The sequence below is a fragment of the Argentina anserina genome, chromosome 4, assembly GCF_933775445.1.
Source record: "Argentina anserina chromosome 4, drPotAnse1.1, whole genome shotgun sequence".
Classification (NCBI taxonomy): Eukaryota; Viridiplantae; Streptophyta; class Magnoliopsida; order Rosales; family Rosaceae; genus Argentina; species Argentina anserina.
Window position 1 is genome coordinate 19,216,381 of NC_065875.1, and position 20,168 is coordinate 19,236,548.

At 40.3% G+C, this 20,168-nt stretch overlaps 5 protein-coding genes, 1 long non-coding RNA gene and 1 other non-coding gene across 7 annotated transcripts; 1 reads left to right on the forward strand and 6 right to left on the reverse strand.

The window, feature by feature from the left end:
• Nucleotides 1–563: 563 nt before the first annotated feature.
• Nucleotides 564–5,882, reverse strand: LOC126790301 (DNA replication licensing factor MCM2). The gene is made up of 17 exons (XM_050516491.1): nucleotides 5,609–5,882; nucleotides 5,334–5,512; nucleotides 4,936–5,102; nucleotides 4,651–4,837; nucleotides 4,303–4,522; nucleotides 4,012–4,219; nucleotides 3,765–3,899; nucleotides 3,479–3,670; nucleotides 3,226–3,398; nucleotides 2,957–3,145; nucleotides 2,720–2,836; nucleotides 2,461–2,545; nucleotides 2,222–2,374; nucleotides 1,999–2,124; nucleotides 1,730–1,912; nucleotides 1,063–1,224; nucleotides 564–971 (listed from the first exon to the last, which is right to left on the reverse strand). Exons 1-17 carry the CDS (start codon nucleotides 5,830–5,832, stop codon nucleotides 855–857), a joined length of 2,817 nt encoding a protein of 938 aa, XP_050372448.1. The 5' UTR covers nucleotides 5,833–5,882; the 3' UTR covers nucleotides 564–854.
• Nucleotides 5,883–6,330: 448 nt separating this feature from the next.
• On the reverse strand, nucleotides 6,331–6,965 carry LOC126791906 (uncharacterized). Its single transcript, XR_007671884.1, has 2 exons — nucleotides 6,893–6,965; nucleotides 6,331–6,748 (listed from the first exon to the last, which is right to left on the reverse strand). It is a non-coding gene; the product is annotated as an uncharacterized LOC126791906 (long non-coding RNA).
• A 714-nt stretch (nucleotides 6,966–7,679) lies between these two features.
• On the reverse strand, nucleotides 7,680–8,718 carry LOC126791674 (uncharacterized). Its single transcript, XM_050518146.1, has one exon. It carries the CDS (start codon nucleotides 8,615–8,617, stop codon nucleotides 8,039–8,041), a length of 579 nt encoding a protein of 192 aa, XP_050374103.1. The 5' UTR covers nucleotides 8,618–8,718; the 3' UTR covers nucleotides 7,680–8,038.
• A 3,081-nt stretch (nucleotides 8,719–11,799) lies between these two features.
• LOC126789932 (uncharacterized) lies at nucleotides 11,800–13,119 on the reverse strand. Its single transcript, XM_050516014.1, has one exon. The coding sequence runs from the start codon at nucleotides 12,976–12,978 to the stop codon at nucleotides 12,040–12,042; it is 939 nt and encodes a 312-aa protein (XP_050371971.1). The 5' UTR covers nucleotides 12,979–13,119; the 3' UTR covers nucleotides 11,800–12,039.
• A 195-nt stretch (nucleotides 13,120–13,314) lies between these two features.
• LOC126789933 (probable 3-beta-hydroxysteroid-Delta(8),Delta(7)-isomerase) lies at nucleotides 13,315–15,034 on the reverse strand. The gene is made up of 4 exons (XM_050516015.1): nucleotides 14,736–15,034; nucleotides 14,189–14,335; nucleotides 13,948–14,056; nucleotides 13,315–13,790 (listed from the first exon to the last, which is right to left on the reverse strand). Exons 1-4 carry the CDS (start codon nucleotides 14,887–14,889, stop codon nucleotides 13,526–13,528), a joined length of 675 nt encoding a protein of 224 aa, XP_050371972.1. The 5' UTR covers nucleotides 14,890–15,034; the 3' UTR covers nucleotides 13,315–13,525.
• Nucleotides 15,035–15,161: 127 nt separating this feature from the next.
• Nucleotides 15,162–16,280, reverse strand: LOC126789934 (protein vip1-like). Its single transcript, XM_050516016.1, has 4 exons — nucleotides 16,125–16,280; nucleotides 15,966–16,041; nucleotides 15,789–15,881; nucleotides 15,162–15,581 (listed from the first exon to the last, which is right to left on the reverse strand). Exons 1-4 carry the CDS (start codon nucleotides 16,238–16,240, stop codon nucleotides 15,282–15,284), a joined length of 585 nt encoding a protein of 194 aa, XP_050371973.1. The 5' UTR covers nucleotides 16,241–16,280; the 3' UTR covers nucleotides 15,162–15,281.
• A 423-nt stretch (nucleotides 16,281–16,703) lies between these two features.
• TRNAY-GUA (transfer RNA tyrosine (anticodon GUA)) lies at nucleotides 16,704–16,794 on the forward strand. Its single transcript is given in 2 exon segments — nucleotides 16,704–16,740; nucleotides 16,759–16,794. It is a non-coding gene; the product is annotated as a tRNA-Tyr (tRNA).
• The last annotated feature ends 3,374 nt before the right edge of the window (nucleotides 16,795–20,168 follow it).

Consider the following 20,168-nt stretch of genomic DNA (forward strand, 5'->3'; position numbering starts at 1 on the left):
AGGGAGAAGAAGAATGCATGAGTATTGATAATGGAGAAGAGTGAAAGGAGGGTTACAGCATTGAGGTCGTGGTTTTGAGAAGCGTGGATCTGAAAGGGGAAGGAAGCTGCGATGAGTAGCAGTAATGGCCGAAGCTCAGTAATCTTAGGCCTCCCTTCCATCAATACCACAAAAGCTCAGTCAATTAAAACCGAGAGAAAGATACGAGTGAGAGACGTATATATTTGATTGGGATCTTGTTATAATGGTAAACTGAAGAGAGAAGGCCTTCAATTATAGAAACAATTATTCCTAGCCAACGAAAACATGTACACGCACAAACTCACACGCTGAACCTATGCATTTAGCTTATGAAACAAAGCCTTGTAAACCTCTAAGTATATATAATCATCCCACCTTACAAAGGATCAATTCAATCCAACCTAGCAGGCGGAGCTGATTTAGCAGCCAGTGGATTCGATATAGCAGGCAAGGATAATATTTTAGTAGTCAACAGACAGGAACAGACTTCATCTTCTCACTCTTGAGGATGAAATTCTGCTACGATTATACCAAGTACCTCACAGTTTTGGTCTACTTATGCATAAAACTTGCTAATGCCATACATTTTCACAATGTATCAATCTCAGATGCATGGCCAAACTATGTAATGAGAACCATATAAGTTTCACATCAGCTTGGATTCCGATCAATATGAGAATAATTTACCAAAGCAAATCATACAATTTGGCAGCATACTAACATTTCTCATGGAAATTCTGAGATCTACTTGGTAGCTACTTCAGTAAACTTGCCCAGCGGAAAAAAAAAAAGAGCTACTACTGTAGTTCATGACCTTGCTCTTCATTTCCAAATCATCCTGAAAGGCGATGCCTGATCAGTCCCCGCTCCTCATCCAACACAAAGTTGGCACGGGTGAAAATAGCACTAGTAAAGAAGGGGTTTAGATCAAAGATTTCATGCTCATTTGCCTGCACATAAAGAAAATTAAAAGGGTAAATACCCCAGTTGTGTATGCTGGTAAAGAAATGTTTTCATATCCTCTATTCACGTTTGCATTACCTTGTTCAGCAAATCTGCCACTTTTACATCAATGTGGGTAAGCCCTAAAGAAGAGCCAGAAACAATTTCTTCAAAATGCAATGCATTCTTCACAAGTTCTTTGAGAAGAAAGAGGAGCAGTTCATTCCTATCTTTCTTGAAAGTGATGTGCCTTTTGAAACTCTGCAAATACACAACAAATTTTCAAAATAAATTGTTTGAGATTCAACTACTATAGAACTTCAAACTTACTACCAAGTGATCTACAGTCTAATTCAGATGGTATTGGAGTATTATAAATTCATGATGTTATAGAAGGGATACATTCAAGTGTTTACCGACTTACATAACAAAGTTTGAATCCTTAAAAGTTGAGGGCTTATTGAGACCACATACAGATACTATAATTCGATTGATTAGTTTGTGAGCAATTACCAGGAACAAGTACATAATAATATGAATAGCAAGCTGACAGCAGTTTCATACTTGAGAAACCTCTCAAATGTACATTTGACCATGCAAATTACCATGTGATTTTCCATTGCTATGAGAAGTATTAGTCATTATCAAAACCGTTCAATGGGGCAACTAGACTTGGCATCAACTCAATACCAGCAGGTCCAAAAAAAATTCTAGACACTAGTGCAAGAAAAAGAGAGAAAGAGAAGAGGTGTGAGTGTTTTGATACCTTTTGAAGAGCTTTCTGCACCCCAAATTTTTGGGTGGAGATAAATGAATCGAGTGCCACACGAATTGCCATGTCAACATCATCTCCAGTTACTTGTTGTCTAAGGTGCATTCTTGCATGTGCTTCAGACATTCGTATCATTGATTCTATGTGCCTTACAGCTATTGGTACACCTTGTCCATGCTAAACAGGGCAAATGAAATAGTTAGCCTCCTATAATATCCCGAAACAAAAATTCTTTAACAGAAACAAGAATGAGAAAGACCAACCGAAGATTCTCGCCGCAGTTCAGCATAAACATTTGAGAGTTTATCCAAATCAGCATCGTGCAGCCTTGGGAATACATTTAACTTGGCATAAGTCAAGTACTTCTTTAGCAAGTCTTGAGGAAGTATCTGAAAATTAGAAAAAAACACAATATTCAGAAAAACACGCAATTTCAGACAAGATTGGAAGCAACAAGAAGAGAGACTGAGTGGATAGGGTAAACACATCAGGATCTACTGGACCGGTTGAGGCTTGGACGTCTTCTTGAGACTCGTCCAAGGTTATATCATCCATATTAGCTCCCTTGGGTTGCGACTTAAAATGACTATCAACTACAAACTTTGCAAGCATTTCATCAGTGACGGGGTCAACCACATCCTGCATGTTACCAACTTCCACTTGTTAGAGAAAACAAAACAAAAAACACAAAAAAGTGGGAAGGATAGGGTATGTAAATTTCTGACCTTCACTACACAAAGGATGTCAAAACGAGAAATGATGGGATCTGTCAACTCAACATTTTGTGTAAATGTTTTTGAAGAATCATATCTGGAATACAGGCATACAGGTTAGATTTGTTCCTATGAATCCAAGTGGATAATTGCATGAACACAAGAAAAACATTGTCCGGCTTTAATATGTAACTGCAGATTTCAGATCTGTATGTTCAAGTTGAATACTTTTCATGATGTAATAGCGAATTTCAAGTATGTTTTGACATACCTGCCTCCCACAGGGTTTGCAGCTGCAATGACAGAGCATCGTGCTTGGAGAGAGGTGACAATTCCAGCTTTCGATATGCTAATACTTTGCTGCTCCATTGCTTCATGAATACTCACCCTAATCACAAATGAAAAAAAAAGAGGGAAATTAATCCTCAACCATTAAAGTTTTTTATTATTTTTTTGTTTTTATTGTTTGGGGGGGGGGAGCAGCTTTCCTACTGAAAGATTTGCATACCTGTCCTGATCATTCATTTTGTCAAATTCATCAATAAGGCATATTCCCTTGTCCGCTAGAACAAGGGCTCCTCCTTCAAGGGTCCACTCCTTTGTAACAGGATCCTTGTGCACTGCTGCTGTTAGCCCAACAGCAGATGCTCCTTTACCAGTGGTATACACTGCCCTCTGCCCAGTCTTTTCAACATACCTAAAGAGAGAAAACCCACATTTTATATACCTTATCACCCAAAACTGGAATCACTTTCAACCAATGATAGTAGCTCTTACTTCAGAAACTGGGATTTTGCTGTGCCTGGATCACCAAGGAGAAGTACGTTTATATCACCTCGCAGTCGGTGTTTTCCTTCAACATTTTTTTCTTGTCCTCCAAACATGGCAAGTGCTATTGCAGTCTTAATATCCCCATGACCATATATAGATGGAGCAATGGACTTAACAATCTGTTGGTTCAAAACTTCTTCAGTTTAATTCATAATAATATATTACCGAAACACAGAAAAAGAGGGTCTAGCAAACTAACCCTTTCTCCGATTCTTGGATCTTTAGCTAACGCTTCAATCTGTTCTTTGTCTTCCTGAGTAAGTTTGTAAGCAGAGAACAGATCTTGCTTCTTTGTAATATAATTTGCTTCAACCACAGTAGCAAATACAGGAAATCCATTCTTTGTATTCAAAGACAGGTCAAAGTTGTTTGAATAAATACCAGTGACCTCCTGGAATATATCAAATGAACAAAACAAAACATCGCTTAACATTTATAAAAACAAGTAACAAGAAAAATCAGCAAGACCAAGATAAGAAACTTACAATCTCTTCCCCTGGGCGAGCACAATCAATTAGATCATTCAATAGTATCACTTCCTTGTATCTTGGAAGCCGACCTGCAGGCACTATTCCTGGGCTCTCCTGGAGTGTAAGCTTTTGATAATTCCTGTATATTGTCTGAAATAAAAGTTGATATTATTAAATTTGAATTACAGTGATATGTTAAAGAAAAGTGTATGGAGGGAAATAAGCTAATTTCCAATCAAATGTAAGTTTGTATAAAATTTACCTGCTCAATATTGACAGTAAATGGTCCTTTTGATTGACATTCAGGGCAAGAACCAACTTTAACTTCCGAATAGGAATTCTGAAAGAACGGCCCCAGGATTGCTCCACATTTATTGCAATCATACTTTACTTGTTGCAACTGGGGGAACACCCCAGAGCGTCGCGTCACAACCCCTCCAATACGAATCATGGTATTCAGATGAATCTGTCTGCAGATCATTACAATATAATGAGACTAAACTATAAACAACTGAATGATATGTATCACCACAGAAATGAATTTCCATCATACCTAATGTTACGAATCTGATCATAGACGGGTAAGTTAGTTATGCGAACATAGATCTTTTGATGGATAAGTTTGTAATTGGGATGTAAACTAAACACAACATTCTTGGCAACATCTTCCATGACTTCCAGGACAGATTGGGGTGCATCAGCCAGCCAAATAGCAATATTGGGATGAACATAGATAAATTGCTTGTAATCAATTTCCAGACTACACTTGTTTGCTGCAAATGCAACAGCGAACTTGTTATATATCAAATAATGTAATGCTTTATGCAGCTTACGCATACCCTTAAGATAATAGGGATACATGAACAGACAGAGACAAATCAGAAAGGAGCTATGTATTTACCTAACACCATCTCATTGATAAGGCGCACATATTCAATGTCACCATGATCGTTCCTTTGATTCGTATAAGTGAGCAGAAACTCTTTGAATTTCTTGGCAATAAATCTTCGTACTTCATCTCTAGTAACCCACTCTCGGAGTGTCCCCTGGACACGGTACATGTCAAACCCATCTTCGTCTTCCTCATCCTACATGCAAAAATAAATGACATTGATGAGAATAGAGAAATGAAAATCAACTCTAATGTAGCTTGACAAATTCATAAACTTAAGCAAAAGTGGCAAACCTCATATTGATCATCAGTCTGATCAGTCATAGGGACATCCTCTCTGGAATGTCCAGGCTGGGATCTTCCAGGTGAACTCGGCATTCCATCGGTATCATCTGCGCTTCTCGGAGGCCTGAAGTCAGCCCTTGCCCTCTTGGAAGGCCTGTAGTTGTCCTCATCAGTATCTGCAACATAACATCAACACATCATCATCACCACCACCACCACCACCACCATCATCGACCAGAATTAATTCATTTCCTATTTCCTAGTTCATGTATCCGGCAACATTACAGTAACACCACTGCAACAGCATCATCAAATTTTCACCAAATTTAACTAGTTTTACTCCATTCCTAGTTTCTAATTGTACCGAAACCCCAAAATCGACTGCGCAAAGAGTTGTATGAGTTTACCTTGGTCATGAAGAAGATGAGGAAGCTTCCGAGAGGCCGGAACGCCGTCGCGCTTATCGAGTTCAAGCTCAGCCGCCCGGCGATCCGCCATGATCTGATCCAAATCCCTCTCGTCCTCAGCCGAATCATCCAACCCGGCCGACTCGTACTGATCCATCTCATTCATTCTCCGGTAGTCACTAAATCCAATTCCACATATTCCGGTCAAAATCAAACCACAAATCAATTCCAAATCCCTAATTTCTCAAGAACAGGAAACAAATCGAAACACTTACTCCATGTAGTTTCCTTCCAGGAGATCCTCTCCCTCCGGCTCTTCCTCGACGAGGAGGTCGCCCTCCACGTCATCTTGGAGAACATTGGGGTCGACGTCGGCCTCGTCGCCGGAGGAGGAGAAGTTCTCGGAGGTGCGGCTCGTGTGAGGGAGCTGGTCGGTGTTGAACCCTACCGACGTCGGCGAGTCCGGCGTCGACGGCGGGTTCCCGGAGTTGTCTGCCATTTCTGAATTGCTTTCAGTCTCGCTCTGTAGGTGAAGCTGAAACCGGCGGAAAATGAATAGAGTGAGATTGGATTAGGGTTTTTAAGGGGTTTACTTTTTTGGCGCGAACGTTTCCCGCTATTTTTCCTCACGTGGGATGCCACGTTTGCTTCAGTACCCTTACATATCCGGTGTGACCCGAATAGTTGGGCCGAGACCCTGATCAGCCCAGTTGTAAAAGACTTGTCACGTCTCTCTCACATTTCCAACTAAAAGATCGGTAGCAACTAAGAAACACGGATACGGACACAAACGATATGACATGTAGACATGACAAATGATTTTTTTTTAAAACACAGATACGTAATAGACATATTAATTAAATATATAATTTAAATATATATGCCTAATTAAAATAAAACAGAACTTAAGCAATGTAGTGCATGTCAATGAAGACAAAGGAGCACGACATCATATCATCAAGAAGGTACTGAAAACCTCTTTTATGCCTCTAGCCTCTTTGTACCAGAAGGAACATCAAATGTTTATATAAAATCGTGGTCTTTAGTCTCTACATTAATAGAGCTAGTCTTTAACCTCACCTATTTCCCATTACCGGTGAATTTTATGATAAACTATCAGTGTACATAACTGACACAAGTATATGTACATCACACATTTGCAATCCACACAAACCTTACCTATTCTGCAATGTTTTTCAACTAGAAAGAACAACAATTTCCAAACTTCTCATACAAATAACAGTATTCAAATCTTTCAGCTATGAAAAGAAGTCCGCATAAAGGTTTCCTCGGTGGCAAGTGAGCGATTTTGCCGTAGCTCATATCCCTCATCCCTGTATAGCATTCTCTTCTATCAATATTCACAACCTCCTCACCAATCTAAACATCAGTTCACCATCGTCATCCCGTATAAACTGATATCCTTAAAACCAAGAACAAGAATTCAATCAAACCCAATTCATCTTACAATTAAGTTCACAATCACGACGATTCTTGGCTCAATCAAGAGAGGAAGTAAGAGAACGTAACCAAATCTCCAACCTGATCGTCTGGGTTACCTGGAAAACGTCAATTGTGATTTGCAAACAGGTAGAACAACGCCCAGCCAAGGTGAAGAGAATATGAAGATGTCGGCAGGTCACAAATGGAGATTCTCAATCCAATCTACCTAATGCGTTTTTAACAAAGTAAGTTACATAATTAACCCTCCGTGTGTTTAAATGGACACGCGCGTGTCCGATCCGCATTAAAACATATAACATGTCCCAGCGTATTTCACCGTATTTCAGCGTATCCGTGTCCGTGTCGGACACGCGATACGAGACTTGAGTGACATGTCCGTGTATCTTGAGTGACGTGTCCGTGCATCTTAGTGTCCGCACCAATAATAGATGAACCTACAAAGATGTACCTTCAAAGTAAAAGGTAAGATTCTTATGGTTGCTTTCCGGGCCATCCATGATTCCAAAGCTCTCAATCTAATTGCTTATCATGTGTTAAATATTTTCCTTAATTATTACAGAAATTGTTGTTTCATATACAATCTTTATAAGAGTCGCTATATTATCATGCGCTCCTACAGTTGCTTCATTTCAAAGTAATTTAGTAAATATTACTCTATTGTCTCGCCTTTAATTTTTGGGTCTCATATTGACATATTGGTTTCTCAATCGATTAAATTTTGGGTCCTGAATCCGACCTAACTTGTTGAAATAAGAATTTGAGTTCCATGTTTGGGTTTACATCTCAGTAACATATCATGATATCAAGTGTGAATAATAATTGCTTTTCAACAGATCTGTGATTGTCCTGGCAGCTAATAGCTATTGGAAACTCATATATACCAACACTAACGTTTATTCATATAAATGCTATACATCATTACAAGAAGTAGCTTAATTGACGCTACGGCCATGTATGCAAATTACAAGGCAACAAATGTCAGAGAGAAAAAGAGACAAATGTCGAACAGAAAATAGAAAATCAAATATTAGAAACAAGCCCCCAAATCCGACAGGTCTGTAATTTCAGTGAAGTGCATAATTCACTGAAATCAGCCAGGGCAACATAATCTGCATGTGGCATAAGAAGCTGGCTGCTGAAGTTCTATATAGTAGATATCATAGCAGATGGGTTGGATTAACTTCCCCACAGATGCATGTAAAATTGCTGACTGAGGAAAATGGTTCGATCAGTCTAGCTAGTTAGGTGCTTCTCTCGAGCATGTCTTTGTACCTCTTGAAGGACTCAAGCTTCTGCAAGCGAATCTGTTTGTGAAACCTTGTAATGAACAAGTCCGCAACTTGATCAATCTCGTCTTCCAGCTTGAAATCCTCTCCATCCTCTTTTGAATTCTTGACAATATCAACCACAGACCCACCGGCCTTAATGTCATCGAAGTTTTCGTCTTCGTCGAAAAGGCAGTGCCTCAGATCGGGAAACTTGTCATTGTCATTGTCATCCTCCTCCTCGTCTTCAATGGTGTGCAGATGGCTCGCGCCAGCTGCATTCGAGTACTCGTTGGCGATGGCATTGTAGAGCACAACGGCCCGGCTCTCGTCGTCATCGCCTTGGTTTCTGTCTTTGTCGTGGTGGCCGAGGAGGTTATGAAACTTGTGCGAGACTGTGTCCATCAAGACCTTCTTGTTCTTGACCAAAGAGAACATTATGAGGCGAGCCTTGGCCGCGCTGGTTTTGCTCTTGATCGCCATTGTCTTCGATTTGGCTATTGAGCTCAGCAAGGTGATTATCTGCTTCAAGAAAACTGAAGCCTTGTTCTTCATGATGAACACGTACACTGAAAATGACTAACAGAAGTGAAACAGATCGATCTGAACAAAGAATTAAGAGAGAGATATAGAAGATGCGACGTTGATGAACAAGGTTGTATAGTATGATTAATCGAAGCTTTGCACGAAGGAATACCATAGGCTTTGTGGAGTTTATATAGGAAAAGCAAGGGCGGCAGCTTCTGTCTTTTGGTTGTGAAGTGGTGGGGGAAAGTGCTTCTGTGAAAGCAACAAATACCAATGGGTACCTAGTAATTGGATACGGAAGCTTCTTTTTTCTTAGCACAGTGCACATGCCCTTCGTCTTTATCCTGATAAATCCCCGCCGTACACGGCTCCAGGACAAACCCTCAAAGGCATTGTGATAAACTGAGAAGGGCTATTCTGGGTAAACACTTCACTCATTTCCCCCGAAACCAACAGATGCTTTAATGGTTGGAAAGACGATTGTGCCCTAGAGTAATGGCATGCAGGTGGTAAAGGGTAACCCTTCTGGGTTGGGAGCACATTATTTTAGTTTACCTTTGCCACTAAGGAAACGTTAAAAAGGAATTTCGGACCGTTGGCCGGTGAAAGATGAAACCAGTAGTAGCAGTGAATAGTGAATTTGGACAAGAAACAATATAGAGTTTATAATTCTTTGCCTCTGTACTTAGGCTCTAATTTCCTGCAGATTAAGTAACTCTAGTTCAAACCCATCAATCTCTTCCTTAGCATATGATTCATATAATCATATTGGTCCATGCATGCTTATCGATGCAGAACGTACTGATCAGATACTCTATTCTTGGTGATCTATCGATCAGTTGTCAGTTAAGGAAAACAAACCTTGAATCATTTTGCCATTTTGATTGTAGTTAAAATCTTTTACCGCATTTTATTAGATGGAGTCAATTAGTACTATAGTAACCCAAAATCTTGCCATCATGTTAATTAACATAATCATTAACACTAAGTGCATGCATGTGTTCCGATTGTAGAAATTATTGCTCCAAGGAAGTCTAATTTGCATTCCATGACATCTATATTGTCTGCTTTCACAAACATCGCATCAATGTGTGCAGGCGTTTATTAAACAACACCACAAGAGAAGGGAATTGAGAGGCTTCCGTACGTCCAAGCAGATCATGTTTGATGATACTATTGATCACAATCTAATTCCATTGCATCACCTCTTTATGTATATACAATTATACATAGATCATTAATCTGCAGTCCTTTTCTTCTTTAATTCAGATCTGGTTTTAGATCTTGCATCGATCATATATTAAGAATGACATACGTACGTACATGAACTTATCACTGTTTGTGACCCTAGCTTTTAGTACTGTGGGAAATAATGGATGGTAGAATATGCTAAGTTTAAAATTAGCTAGGCTAGCTTGCAGCTTTCTTCTTTACTAAGAAAAAGACAAAAGACCAGGCAAGCTTTATTGGTTGGCATTCATAATAGGGTTTCTAAAAGCAAATGCCTCGCTCTGTTTTCCCTACAAAATATAACTAATACAACTTCAGATTATAATTTATCGCCGGTAATCATGATAATAACTTATCAGCAATTAGATAAGAAAACAAAAACTAAGTAATTCAGCAAGATTACAACTTCGATCACACCATACATAACTATGTACTCGGTCATCCCTTCAAATCTCCCTCGTGGTATGACTTTGTATAATGTCATGCCAAAATGGCACAATCATCGTGTGAAATCTAAATTGCAGTTTAGAACATTTTGTTGAGGCCCTAGGGTTTCTAGACTTGGATTAGAAAAGAGATGAAATCGATGTTTCTAAGAAAACTTACCGCTATAATTACAACATATGTGTAACACTAATGTCAAGTTGTCAACAACTTTCGTCCGCAAAAGTTAGTGAAGCCAATGCTCTCAAACTGAGTCGTAAAAATACTTGATAAACCAATTTTTGTTTTTGTTCTTGAAGAAAAACTAGACCTACCCTCTAGAATATTTATAGTGCGTTTTGAAAGAGTCATGAGCCAAGACTAATGTAGGGACCTTTTTTTTTTGTAAAGAACAAACATATGATTTGTAACATAACAAAGAAAACTAACTTAAAAGAAAAGTTTGTAATCCCTGACCAATTGTTTTGACTAATAGAGAGACCAAACTCCGGATGCAAGTCACTCGATATGATGAATCTATCATTTCATTTGCAAATGCATCTGCAACTCGGTTACCTTCTCGAAATATGTATACAGTATATGAGAACGAGAAATTACTATAATTCATAATCAAATTCTCTTTCCTATGGATAAATTACTTCATCAAATTACATTTCCACAGTTCTTCAATTATGACTATACCGATATGATCTTAGCTTGTCGTACAATAAGGTCATGGTCATTAGTTGAGATGCTCTTGGTTAATAGCTTGAATGTGGAAAGGAATGGGTCAGATGCATGAGTTGAACAATGCATAAGTAATTGTATATTAGTGACTTGGTCCATTTAATTAATGACAATTACAGTCAAGCACTCAAGCATGGAAGTGATGGAACGTCATCGTGTGCTTCATCAAGTCCAACACCGTGTGGGTACCTGATGTAGTGATGTTACACTTGATTTTAATTTGTATTCTTAGCTACTTCTATAGTCTATAGTGTTCTATACTCAACACTTGGCTAATATCAACTAATTACTTAACTCTAAACAACCACTTACGTTAATTATGTACTAGTATATACTTTATAGTAATGGAACGGGGAAGGTTTCATTCAGCCCCGTTTTTCATTTTGCAGATTAACTTAACTAATTTCCTAAACTGAATGAAACTATAAAACGGAGTGGAGATCATCATGAAGTTCGCAACATGCAATCAGTAGTAGATTGTCTATTTGCTGCTTTACATTGAATGGAAGATTGGAGTGATACACCTATCAGTCGTACGTTATAACTGAAATTGTGATAAGAGTTAAAACTGGGGTCCTGATATGGCTGAAAGGCTTCGAAGATTATGTGGTTGAGTACTTGAATGCTTGACTTGATCGACTGTAATCAGTGTATGGTTGCAGGTCAACATTCGGATTCAATTATTGAAAGGTTCAAGGTTGTTCCAGAAACGTGAAGAAGCAATTTAGGTAGCTCCCTTTGCCGCCTTAATAGGAATAACATGCAGCAATTGATGATGAAGCCACCTAATCAGATTAAGACACTACTGAAACACAATAAACTTCAAATCATCCAAATTCAAGGACTTCCAGTATTTACAAACCCAGCCTCCAAAACCTCAAAATGAATTAAAGAAGGGATTAAAGCAACATGATTGGTATGCGAACTTATAATGTAGCACAAGAAACCAGACATGTTATAGGAGTATGAACTATGAAGATGTAGCACATGTTACATGGTTGTCTAACCATGAAGTGCTAATACAATAATACAACCCAGCCGAGCAAAGCTCAGTAGCATCTGCCATTGGTAGTCCTTTCCGGATCTGGAGCTTGAAGAAGACCACTTCTATTGCCTGGATAATTAGTCCTCCACGGACCCTTGTAATCCACCATCCCAACTTTTCCTAACCCTGCAGGGTTGCCACAGAAATTGCAACCATGATTTGTGAACTCTGATGGATTCCAGTACATACTGGGAGGTAGAAGAAATGGCGAGAATGTTTGACATGGATGGTGATGATGATGGTGAGAAGGTAGCGAAAATTGAGTGTTAAGGATTGGAGTAGGGACTGGAATTTTAGGTACAGGACTGGAAATTTCAGTTAGTGAAGGATAGAACAGATCCCGGGACAGGGATTCTACTTCTATAGTAGGGTAAAGAGATTGAACCTCAACTTTATCACTAGGATCAGAAACATTGGTTTTTTCAGATAATAAGGAATCATGAATTCCATGACCGATCTTCTTCCCAATTACCTGGTATGAAAAATCCAAGACCCCATTAGACTTACCATCATTAGTCTTCACTTGATAACTCATAAACCTGACTGCCCCATTGAACTCCTCAATCAATTCCTTCAAGGGTACCTGCACTTTGCCAAGGCTCTTTCCCAAAACTGCACCATCATTGCGCATGTCGAACTTGATAAACCAGTGATCCCACTGATCATCAAGTGATGACATAACTTGCGTATCAAAGCTCACCGTATGATTCCACTCGGGGTTCCCATCTCCATCTCTGTCAACTGGCGTTTTCTGGCGCTGCTGTAGGTGTTCTTGCTGTTGCTGCTCTTTCTTCAGTTCATCATTGAAGATGGAGACGTCTGCATATACCGAAAGCTTTTGGAAGAAATTGAAGGCTCTGAGATCCTTACAGGAGATAACCTTCAGTTCTATAGAACTGCAGTCCATCAGAGTTTCTAGTTTGTTCCAGCTGTGCTGAAACATAGAATATAAAAAAGAAGCAGAAGTTTCTTTTGGCTAACGCGTTACCAGTACGGAGCAAGTATTGAAAATAGAAGCTTATATCAACCAAGAAATCAAAACACTAAGAGGAAGACAAATGATGTCCGAGTCTGCATCATTGACCAGTAGCTGTGACTTGGAGTTGTGAGTATCCGATAAAGACGCCAAAGACTTGCAAATCCTCAAAAAATCTGAGTTTTCATGGGCCAGAATAATGACTCCAATAAAGCAGTAGTTACAGATTCACACACAAAAAAAAAACTGTATCAGGTAGACAAAAGTATCAAATAGTGGAGACAAACCCATAAATAATCTGTGTAAGAAACCTTTGATTGTCTGTAAAGCTTCTAAACCATTCATTGCTTGCTGACTGTTTCATAAATTTGGATCTACAAACCAAATTTTTTACATTCTAAAAGAAGCTTTGCAAATGGAGTGTAGAATGTAAAACTATTATTCCAAAGAAACATGTTTATAACTGGAACAATGCAGAATTACAAGAATTGTAAACCGTAAAATTAAGTCAACCTCAGCGAGTTTTGTTCTTCTTCTGGCCTTGAGCCTGTACTGCTGCACAAATCCTCTTCCAACTCCGGATTGAAATGAGTGTGGGTATAACGATCCAGGAAGCATTTGCAGCAATGTAGTATTCATAGTAGTAAAGTTGACTTGCAGCAAAGTGGTCACCTTCCAAGAGGGCTGTAATGAAATATACAGCAGTTCCGTAGAGCTGCCCCAAAGAAATGGCTAGCTGGAGCACGTAGCTATATGACTTGCCTTTAGCTATTGCATACCTGACAAGAATCAGAAACCAACAGCATAACAGAAATTTTAGCATTGCAAAACCGGAAGATGACTGATCACACATACTTAAGCTTCGTAGACTAAAATTGGCAAAGCATATTTTCTAGTATGACATAGATCTTCACATATTCCTACTCATTATCTTACACTGCAAGAAGGCAAGCCGGACCCTCTACAACCGCAGTTATTCCTTCAACGGTAACAATTCCTGCATCTCTGAATGCGTATCTTGAATCACCTTTGCTGTATTCTTTCCCTGCCAATTTTTTTAATCTATTTTAGTACAGGAACTCTAAACAAGTGAATTCATAACCGTTCTTAAGCCAGCAAAAGTACAACAATAAGCTAATCACTCTAGATGGAGGGAGCAATGTGAGACAGAACTTACAGACTTCAGCAAGGAAACAACCAGTCTTATCCTTGTAAAACTCAGGTGAGAACGCAAAATATCCTTCAAGTATAATATGAGTGAGGCCAGTGAAAGCCCACCAGCACATAAGCCATCTATCAAGTTTTGATTTCTTCGGGGCTCTTCCTGGTACATAGCAAGAAGTATACGACACTAGTGAGAACACGTCTGGTCTGATACCATAAAAAAGAAATTTCTCTCTTAATTCAAGACTGAAACTTTGCATCATTCAAGAGCAGCAGTTGAATACACAAGAAGGTTAAACCTGGCACTGAATCAATGATCAGATGTACAAACTGAATTTCACTATTTCATTGTTTCTACATTCATGAGTTTTAGATAAAAACAAAATAAGCATTCCAGAAGATGAATTTGCAAGTGTAATTGTCCAAAGATCTAAACTTTATGGTATAATGAATCTATGAACCCGCGAAATGCATCCATTAGACTATTAAACTAAAGCCTTTAACGAAAGGCAATTGAACAAAGTTGGATCGGATAAGAAAAAAGGGATGAAAGAGTGTACCTGAGATGAGCCAAGTAACGAAAACGACGAATAGGGAAGCGAGGCCGTAAATGCCAAGAATGGTGACCTGTGAGAGGAACCCAGGTACAAATCCGGGCAGCTTTACATTTTGAGGCGAGTAGGGATGGTTCAGAGCAGAGTCAGATCCCTCCATTTTCGCCTTTCTTTGCGATTTGGAAAGAAGTAGAACACTCTCTTTAACAGTTTAACAAGTCAAACTGAACCACTTACACAACAATAGGCCACCCTTTGAATACTTGTGGGATCTCACTAATCTTCAATTCAAGATTTGGCCCAATATCCAGGTGGACTTACACATCACATTATCTATTTAATTTTCATAATGTTTATTTCGTTTATATATCACCTTGAACATGGTTCAATTCCCTTGGAAATTATTCAAGGTTGTAGCTTTACTTACTTGAATGCCAACAATTGTATACCAACTTATTCAAGGTTGGTAGCTTTGTTCTTGTAAATTTAGTTACAAATTTCCGGTAGCTTATGTAAAATTATCTATTGCGTTTTGATAACAGAAGAATAAGCTCAAACAGGTTGCTTCTTCCTAATTCCAAAGTCTGAGGCAGATCTTGAGGCTTTGTCAAGTACATTTGACATGAAGTGGTTGTTCTTGATGGCACTTCCCATGCGACCTGCTGCATACTCAACTGCATAAATGGCTGATTTTGCTTGTTCAATTACCACCTTTCTTCCTTTCTCGGCCGAAAGCTTCAAGCTCTCCCCCAACTCATCCCTGCTTTCTTTCAACTTTACTTCAAGGCCTTTTGATGTTGCTATATGCTCCATCGTTCTATTTACTGAAATCTTGTGTCCTTGGGATTTGGTCTGAAACAATAAGCAAAAAAATTCTCAAATTAGTACTACCTCGTTTTTAGGCTCACTTGTAGAAGGAGCTGTAAGCATGGAAAGGGGGTGTGGTTGTCAATACCAAAAGAACTTGATGTTTTTGAATGACAGGATATTTATCATACAGTTTCTTGAAGTATAAACTATTAAGTCCTAAATTTTGGTGACAAGAATGTTAAAGAGAACCTGGGACTCATCAATGTCTTCATCTGATTCAATAGGAACTCTTATAACACATGCAGGTAATATGCAAATGGGTTTCCCTCCAAACACAGCATCCTGCATTCAATCCATTATTTTCACTCTTATAAAATATCAATCACAAAAGAGCTGTAAGTTATAGCAAAGGCTATTGTGGCTTACATCTAGGAGAAGAGCAGTTTGGAAAGCATAAGGCTGCCCAAAAGTTACCAAAGCATAGGGTGATTGCTGTTTATCTCTGTCATTCATGAAACCAGATCATAATTATATACAAATAACAATTAATGAAGCGATTAAGCCAGTTATTAAGGAGTTGTTGACCTCAAGAGCTGGATATTGTGAACAGTTCCACAATATGAGAAGAATGTAATCAAGTCTGTGATGGTCACCCTTGGAGAAAGGTTGAGAACTTGAACAGTTAAATCCTCTGTGTCCATTGTAGTTAAGTTCAGAGTCACTCAACACCCTTCAAATATTAAAAGCCATAGTCTGCAGAAACAATTGATTCTCTTAATCAAGACCTCCAAACATGATAAAGGAATTTTCAAAAGTTTTATCTTCTTGGAATAAAGATGATGCGGTACTTATTCCCTCTTTGAAAGAAAAGGAACAAATGTTAAATATAAAGACTTTCCACTGAACCAGGGACTATGTCCATTACATACACTTACTCAGAATATCATAAGTGGGGATCTTTTTCCATCATTATATTGATATATATGTTTAATCTGATTCTGATATATAATAACAGATGACAACAACAGACAGTGAAAAAAAATAACAACATTTCGGTGGATGCAATCTTGTTTGAGAAATGAGTTTTCTAACTTTGATCTGCTTTTGCTTTCATTGTCTCGTGTTTAAGTATAAATAAATTAGTAGTCAGATTGTGTCAACAAACCGACCTTAGCTCAGTTGGTAGAGCGGAGGACTGTAGTGGGTAAAACCGTCAGATATCCTTAGGTCACTGGTTCAAATCCGGTAGGTCGGATATTTTTTGTTTCAAGAGGATTTTGTTCGATGTTTGTTTTCACTTTCACTGTTTTACATCACCATTGTTATTCTCTATTGTTCAAGTCCATTAGATGTGCGTTTTTCAGAATGAGGATTCATTTGATATATGGAACTCTTTGTATGTGACACATCGAAGCCGCACAAAATGCGTGAATGCTACGATTAGGAGAAGCCACAAAATTTCAGCTCATAAGCGTCATACCCACCCTACTGTCACGTCCCATTTTCGGGAGTGTCTATTGCGGGCGTCGCAGGTTAAATCAACATCATGCATAAGTGGAATTGCTCTAAGATAACAAGTGTGAGAGATATATGGCTGCTCCTTCTAAGGGGTTCATACAGGCCGACTCAGTTCAGTTTGGGGAGCTTGTCGCTAGTGGGGGACTTAACGTCAAAGAAAGGAGTTGGCCGCCCTACACACAGGTTAGGGTCTTGACCTGATCCCCTAATGAGCCAAAGGCAGGGCGAAACGAGTGCATTGCCCCGTTAGATAAGGCTGGCTCCATGGGGATGGAGCGCCGCATGGACTAAGTGTGGCAGCTGAATGGCTAGATCCGTGACAAGTGGTATCAGAGCCGCCTCAACATCGCTGTTGTAGTGTCGCCGTGTCCCTAAGATACGGGGGCTCCGCGGGGGAGTCGAGTAGGCAGGGTCACCACTAGGGGGAGGACCAGACGAGAAGATCCATGGCAAAGTCCAAGACGAGAGATCCGACGCGAAGTCATTGTTGGGCGATCTTTGGGAACTCTTTTTCGTCCCTCAAGCATCGCAGGCGTATAAGGGCTACGCGGGCCGCAAATGGGGATGACGTGTACGATGACGTACACCAAGTTTGGTAGGGGAGAATGTCACGTCCCGTTTTCAGGAGTGTCTATTACGAGCGTTGCTGGTTAAATGAACATCATACATAAGTGGGATTGCTCCAAGATAACAAGTGTGGGAGATATATGGTAGCTCCTTCCGAGGGGTTCAAGCAGGCCGACCCAGTTCAGTTTGGAGAGCTTATCGCTAGTCGGGGACTTAACGTCGAAAAAAGAAGTTGGCCGCCCTACACACAGGTTGAGGTCTGGAGCCGATCCCCTGATGAGCCGAAGACAGGGCGAAACCAGTGCATTGCCCTGTTGGATAAGGCTGGCTCCATGGGGATGGAGCGTCGCATGGACCAAGTGTGACAGCTGAATGGCTAGGTCCGTGACAAGTGGTATCAGAGCCGCCTCAACATTGCTGTTGTTGTGTCTCCAAGCGCTCACACATGTCGCCGTGTCCCCAAGATACAGGGGGCTCCGCGAGGGAGTCAAGTAGACAGGGTCGCCACCAGGAGAGGACTGGACGTGAAGATCCATGACAAAGTCCAAGACGAGAGATCCGGCGCGAAGTCATTGTTGGGCGATCTTTGGGAACTCTTTTTCGTCTCTCAGGCATCGCGGGCGTACAAGGGTTACGCGGGCAGCAAGTGGGTATGCCGTGTACGAGGACATACACCAAGTTTGGTGGGGGAGGATGTCACGTCCCATTTTCGGGAGTGTCTATTTCGGGCGTCGCTGGTTAAATAAACATCAGGCATAAGTGGGATTACTCTAAGATAACAACTGTGGGAGATATATGGCTGCTCCTTCCGAAGGGTTCAGGCAGGCCGACCCAGTTCAGTTTGGGGAGCTTGTCGCTAGTCGGGGAATTAACGTCGAAGAAAGGAGTTGGCCGCCCTACACACAGGTTGGGGTCTGGAGCCGATCCCCTGATGAGCCCAAGGCATGGCGAAACAAGTGCATTTCCCCGTTGAATAAGGCTGACTCCATGGGAATGGAGCGCCGCATGGACCAAGTGTGGCAGTCGAATGGCTAGGTTCGTGACAAGTGGTATCAAAGCCGCCTCAACATCGTTGTCATTGTGTCGTCAAGCGCTCACACGTGTCGCCGTGTCCCCAAGATACGGGGGGCTCCGCGGGAGAGTTGAGTAGGCAGGGTTGCCTCCAGGGGGAGGATCGGACGAGAGGATCCATGGCAAAGTCCAAGATGAGAGATCTGGCGCGAAGTCATTGTTGGGCGATCTTTGAGAACTCCTTTTCGTCTCTCAGGCATCGCGGGCGTACAAGGGTTACGCGGGTCGCAAGTGGGGATGCCGTGTACGAGGACGTACACCAAGTTTGGTGGGGGAGGATGTCACGTCCCATTTTCGGGAGTGTCTATTGTGGGCGTCGCTGGTTAAATGAACATCAGGCATAAGTGAGATTGCTCCAAGATAATAAGTGTGAGAGATATATGACTGCTCCTTCCGAGGGGTTCAAGCAGGCCGACCCGGTTCAGTTTTGGAAGCTTGTCGCTAGTCGGGGACTTAACGTCGAAGAAAGGAGTTGGTCGCCTTACACACAGGTTGGGGTTTGGAGCCGATCTCCTGATAAGCCCAAGGTAGGGCGAAACAGTGCATTGCCCCGTTGGATAAGACTGACTCCATAAGGATGGAGCGCCGCATGGAACAAGTGTGGCAGTCGAATGGCTAGGTCCGTGACACTACGCCCGTCGACATTACATGAATCAACTGTCATGAGTCATACCAACATGAGCTGATTACACATTCTTTGGCAAAGAAGACAACTACCATCAACTGTCATGAGTCATACCAACATGAGCTGATTACACATTCTTTGGCAAAGAAGACAACTACCATCTTTCACAAATGTATGTCTCTATTCAGAGAACCCAACTGTAATATTGGTAGAATAGTTATGACAACAGCTCCATATAAGATTGGTTGTAAGCTTGTACACCTGTAGTTGAAAGTGCACCAAATCTGGTTCACTCTTCTCTTGATTTCATAGTTTCACTTCAACCACTCCAATCATCTTCCAAAAAAAAAAAGATATTAATTCATAATGAACACTCGACTACAATTAAAATATTTACCCAGAGGGGACTATGTTAATTTTTACTTCTTCTCAAATTGTCTTTGTTTTTCCTTATTCAACTAATTAAACCTACAATGTTTAGATTATAGCATAGAAATTAGAAGATATTTGCATCTTTCATATTATAAATATGTCATTCCCTCATGCAATCTTGAATCTTGTATAGTTGTATTCTATACAATATCTATAACATGGACGGCGTATCTATGTTCCGCATGAAATCCCACATATCATCTTTGTTAGGATTTCATCAAAAACAAATCTTCCTAATCTCTAGAACTAAAGAGAAAAGAAAAAAAGAGAGCCGGAGACATAAAAAGCAAAAGCAAAAGGAAGGGCGCCTAAACTTTCAATGTACGGGGGAGGCAGGCGGAGGCCCTCCAAAGCCAAAGCGCCATTAGAGACATTGGTAGTTTTTTTTTTGTGAAAGAGAGAGAGAGAGAGAGAGA

Bases quoted from the DNA above. Each gene is read 5' to 3' on its own strand.
- LOC126789932 (XM_050516014.1), bottom strand. From the start codon at position 12,978: ATGTTTCAGCACAGCTGGAACAAACTAGAAACTCTGATGGACTGCAGT.
- LOC126789933 (XM_050516015.1), bottom strand. From the start codon at position 14,889: ATGGAGGGATCTGACTCTGCTCTGAACCATCCCTACTCGCCTCAAAAT. The intron at 14,057-14,188 runs GTAAGTTCTGTC...AAAAATTGGCAG, and splicing joins TTGTTTCCTTGCTGAAGTCT to GGAAAGAATACAGCAAAGGT. The intron at 13,791-13,947 runs GTAAGATAATGA...GATTCTTGTCAG, and splicing joins CCGGCTTGCCTTCTTGCAGT to GTATGCAATAGCTAAAGGCA.
- LOC126790301 (XM_050516491.1), bottom strand. From the start codon at position 5,832: ATGGCAGACAACTCCGGGAACCCGCCGTCGACGCCGGACTCGCCGACG. The intron at 5,513-5,608 runs GTAAGTGTTTCG...AATTGGATTTAG, and splicing joins CTGGAAGGAAACTACATGGA to TGACTACCGGAGAATGAATG. The intron at 2,546-2,719 runs GTATGTCAAAAC...CCTGTATTCCAG, and splicing joins GCAAACCCTGTGGGAGGCAG to ATATGATTCTTCAAAAACAT.
- LOC126789934 (XM_050516016.1), bottom strand. From the start codon at position 16,240: ATGGACACAGAGGATTTAACTGTTCAAGTTCTCAACCTTTCTCCAAGG. The intron at 16,042-16,124 runs GTCAACAACTCC...CATGAATGACAG, and splicing joins CACAATATCCAGCTCTTGAG to AGATAAACAGCAATCACCCT. The intron at 15,882-15,965 runs GTAAGCCACAAT...GATTGAATGCAG, and splicing joins AAACTGCTCTTCTCCTAGAT to GATGCTGTGTTTGGAGGGAA.
- LOC126791674 (XM_050518146.1), bottom strand. From the start codon at position 8,617: ATGAAGAACAAGGCTTCAGTTTTCTTGAAGCAGATAATCACCTTGCTG.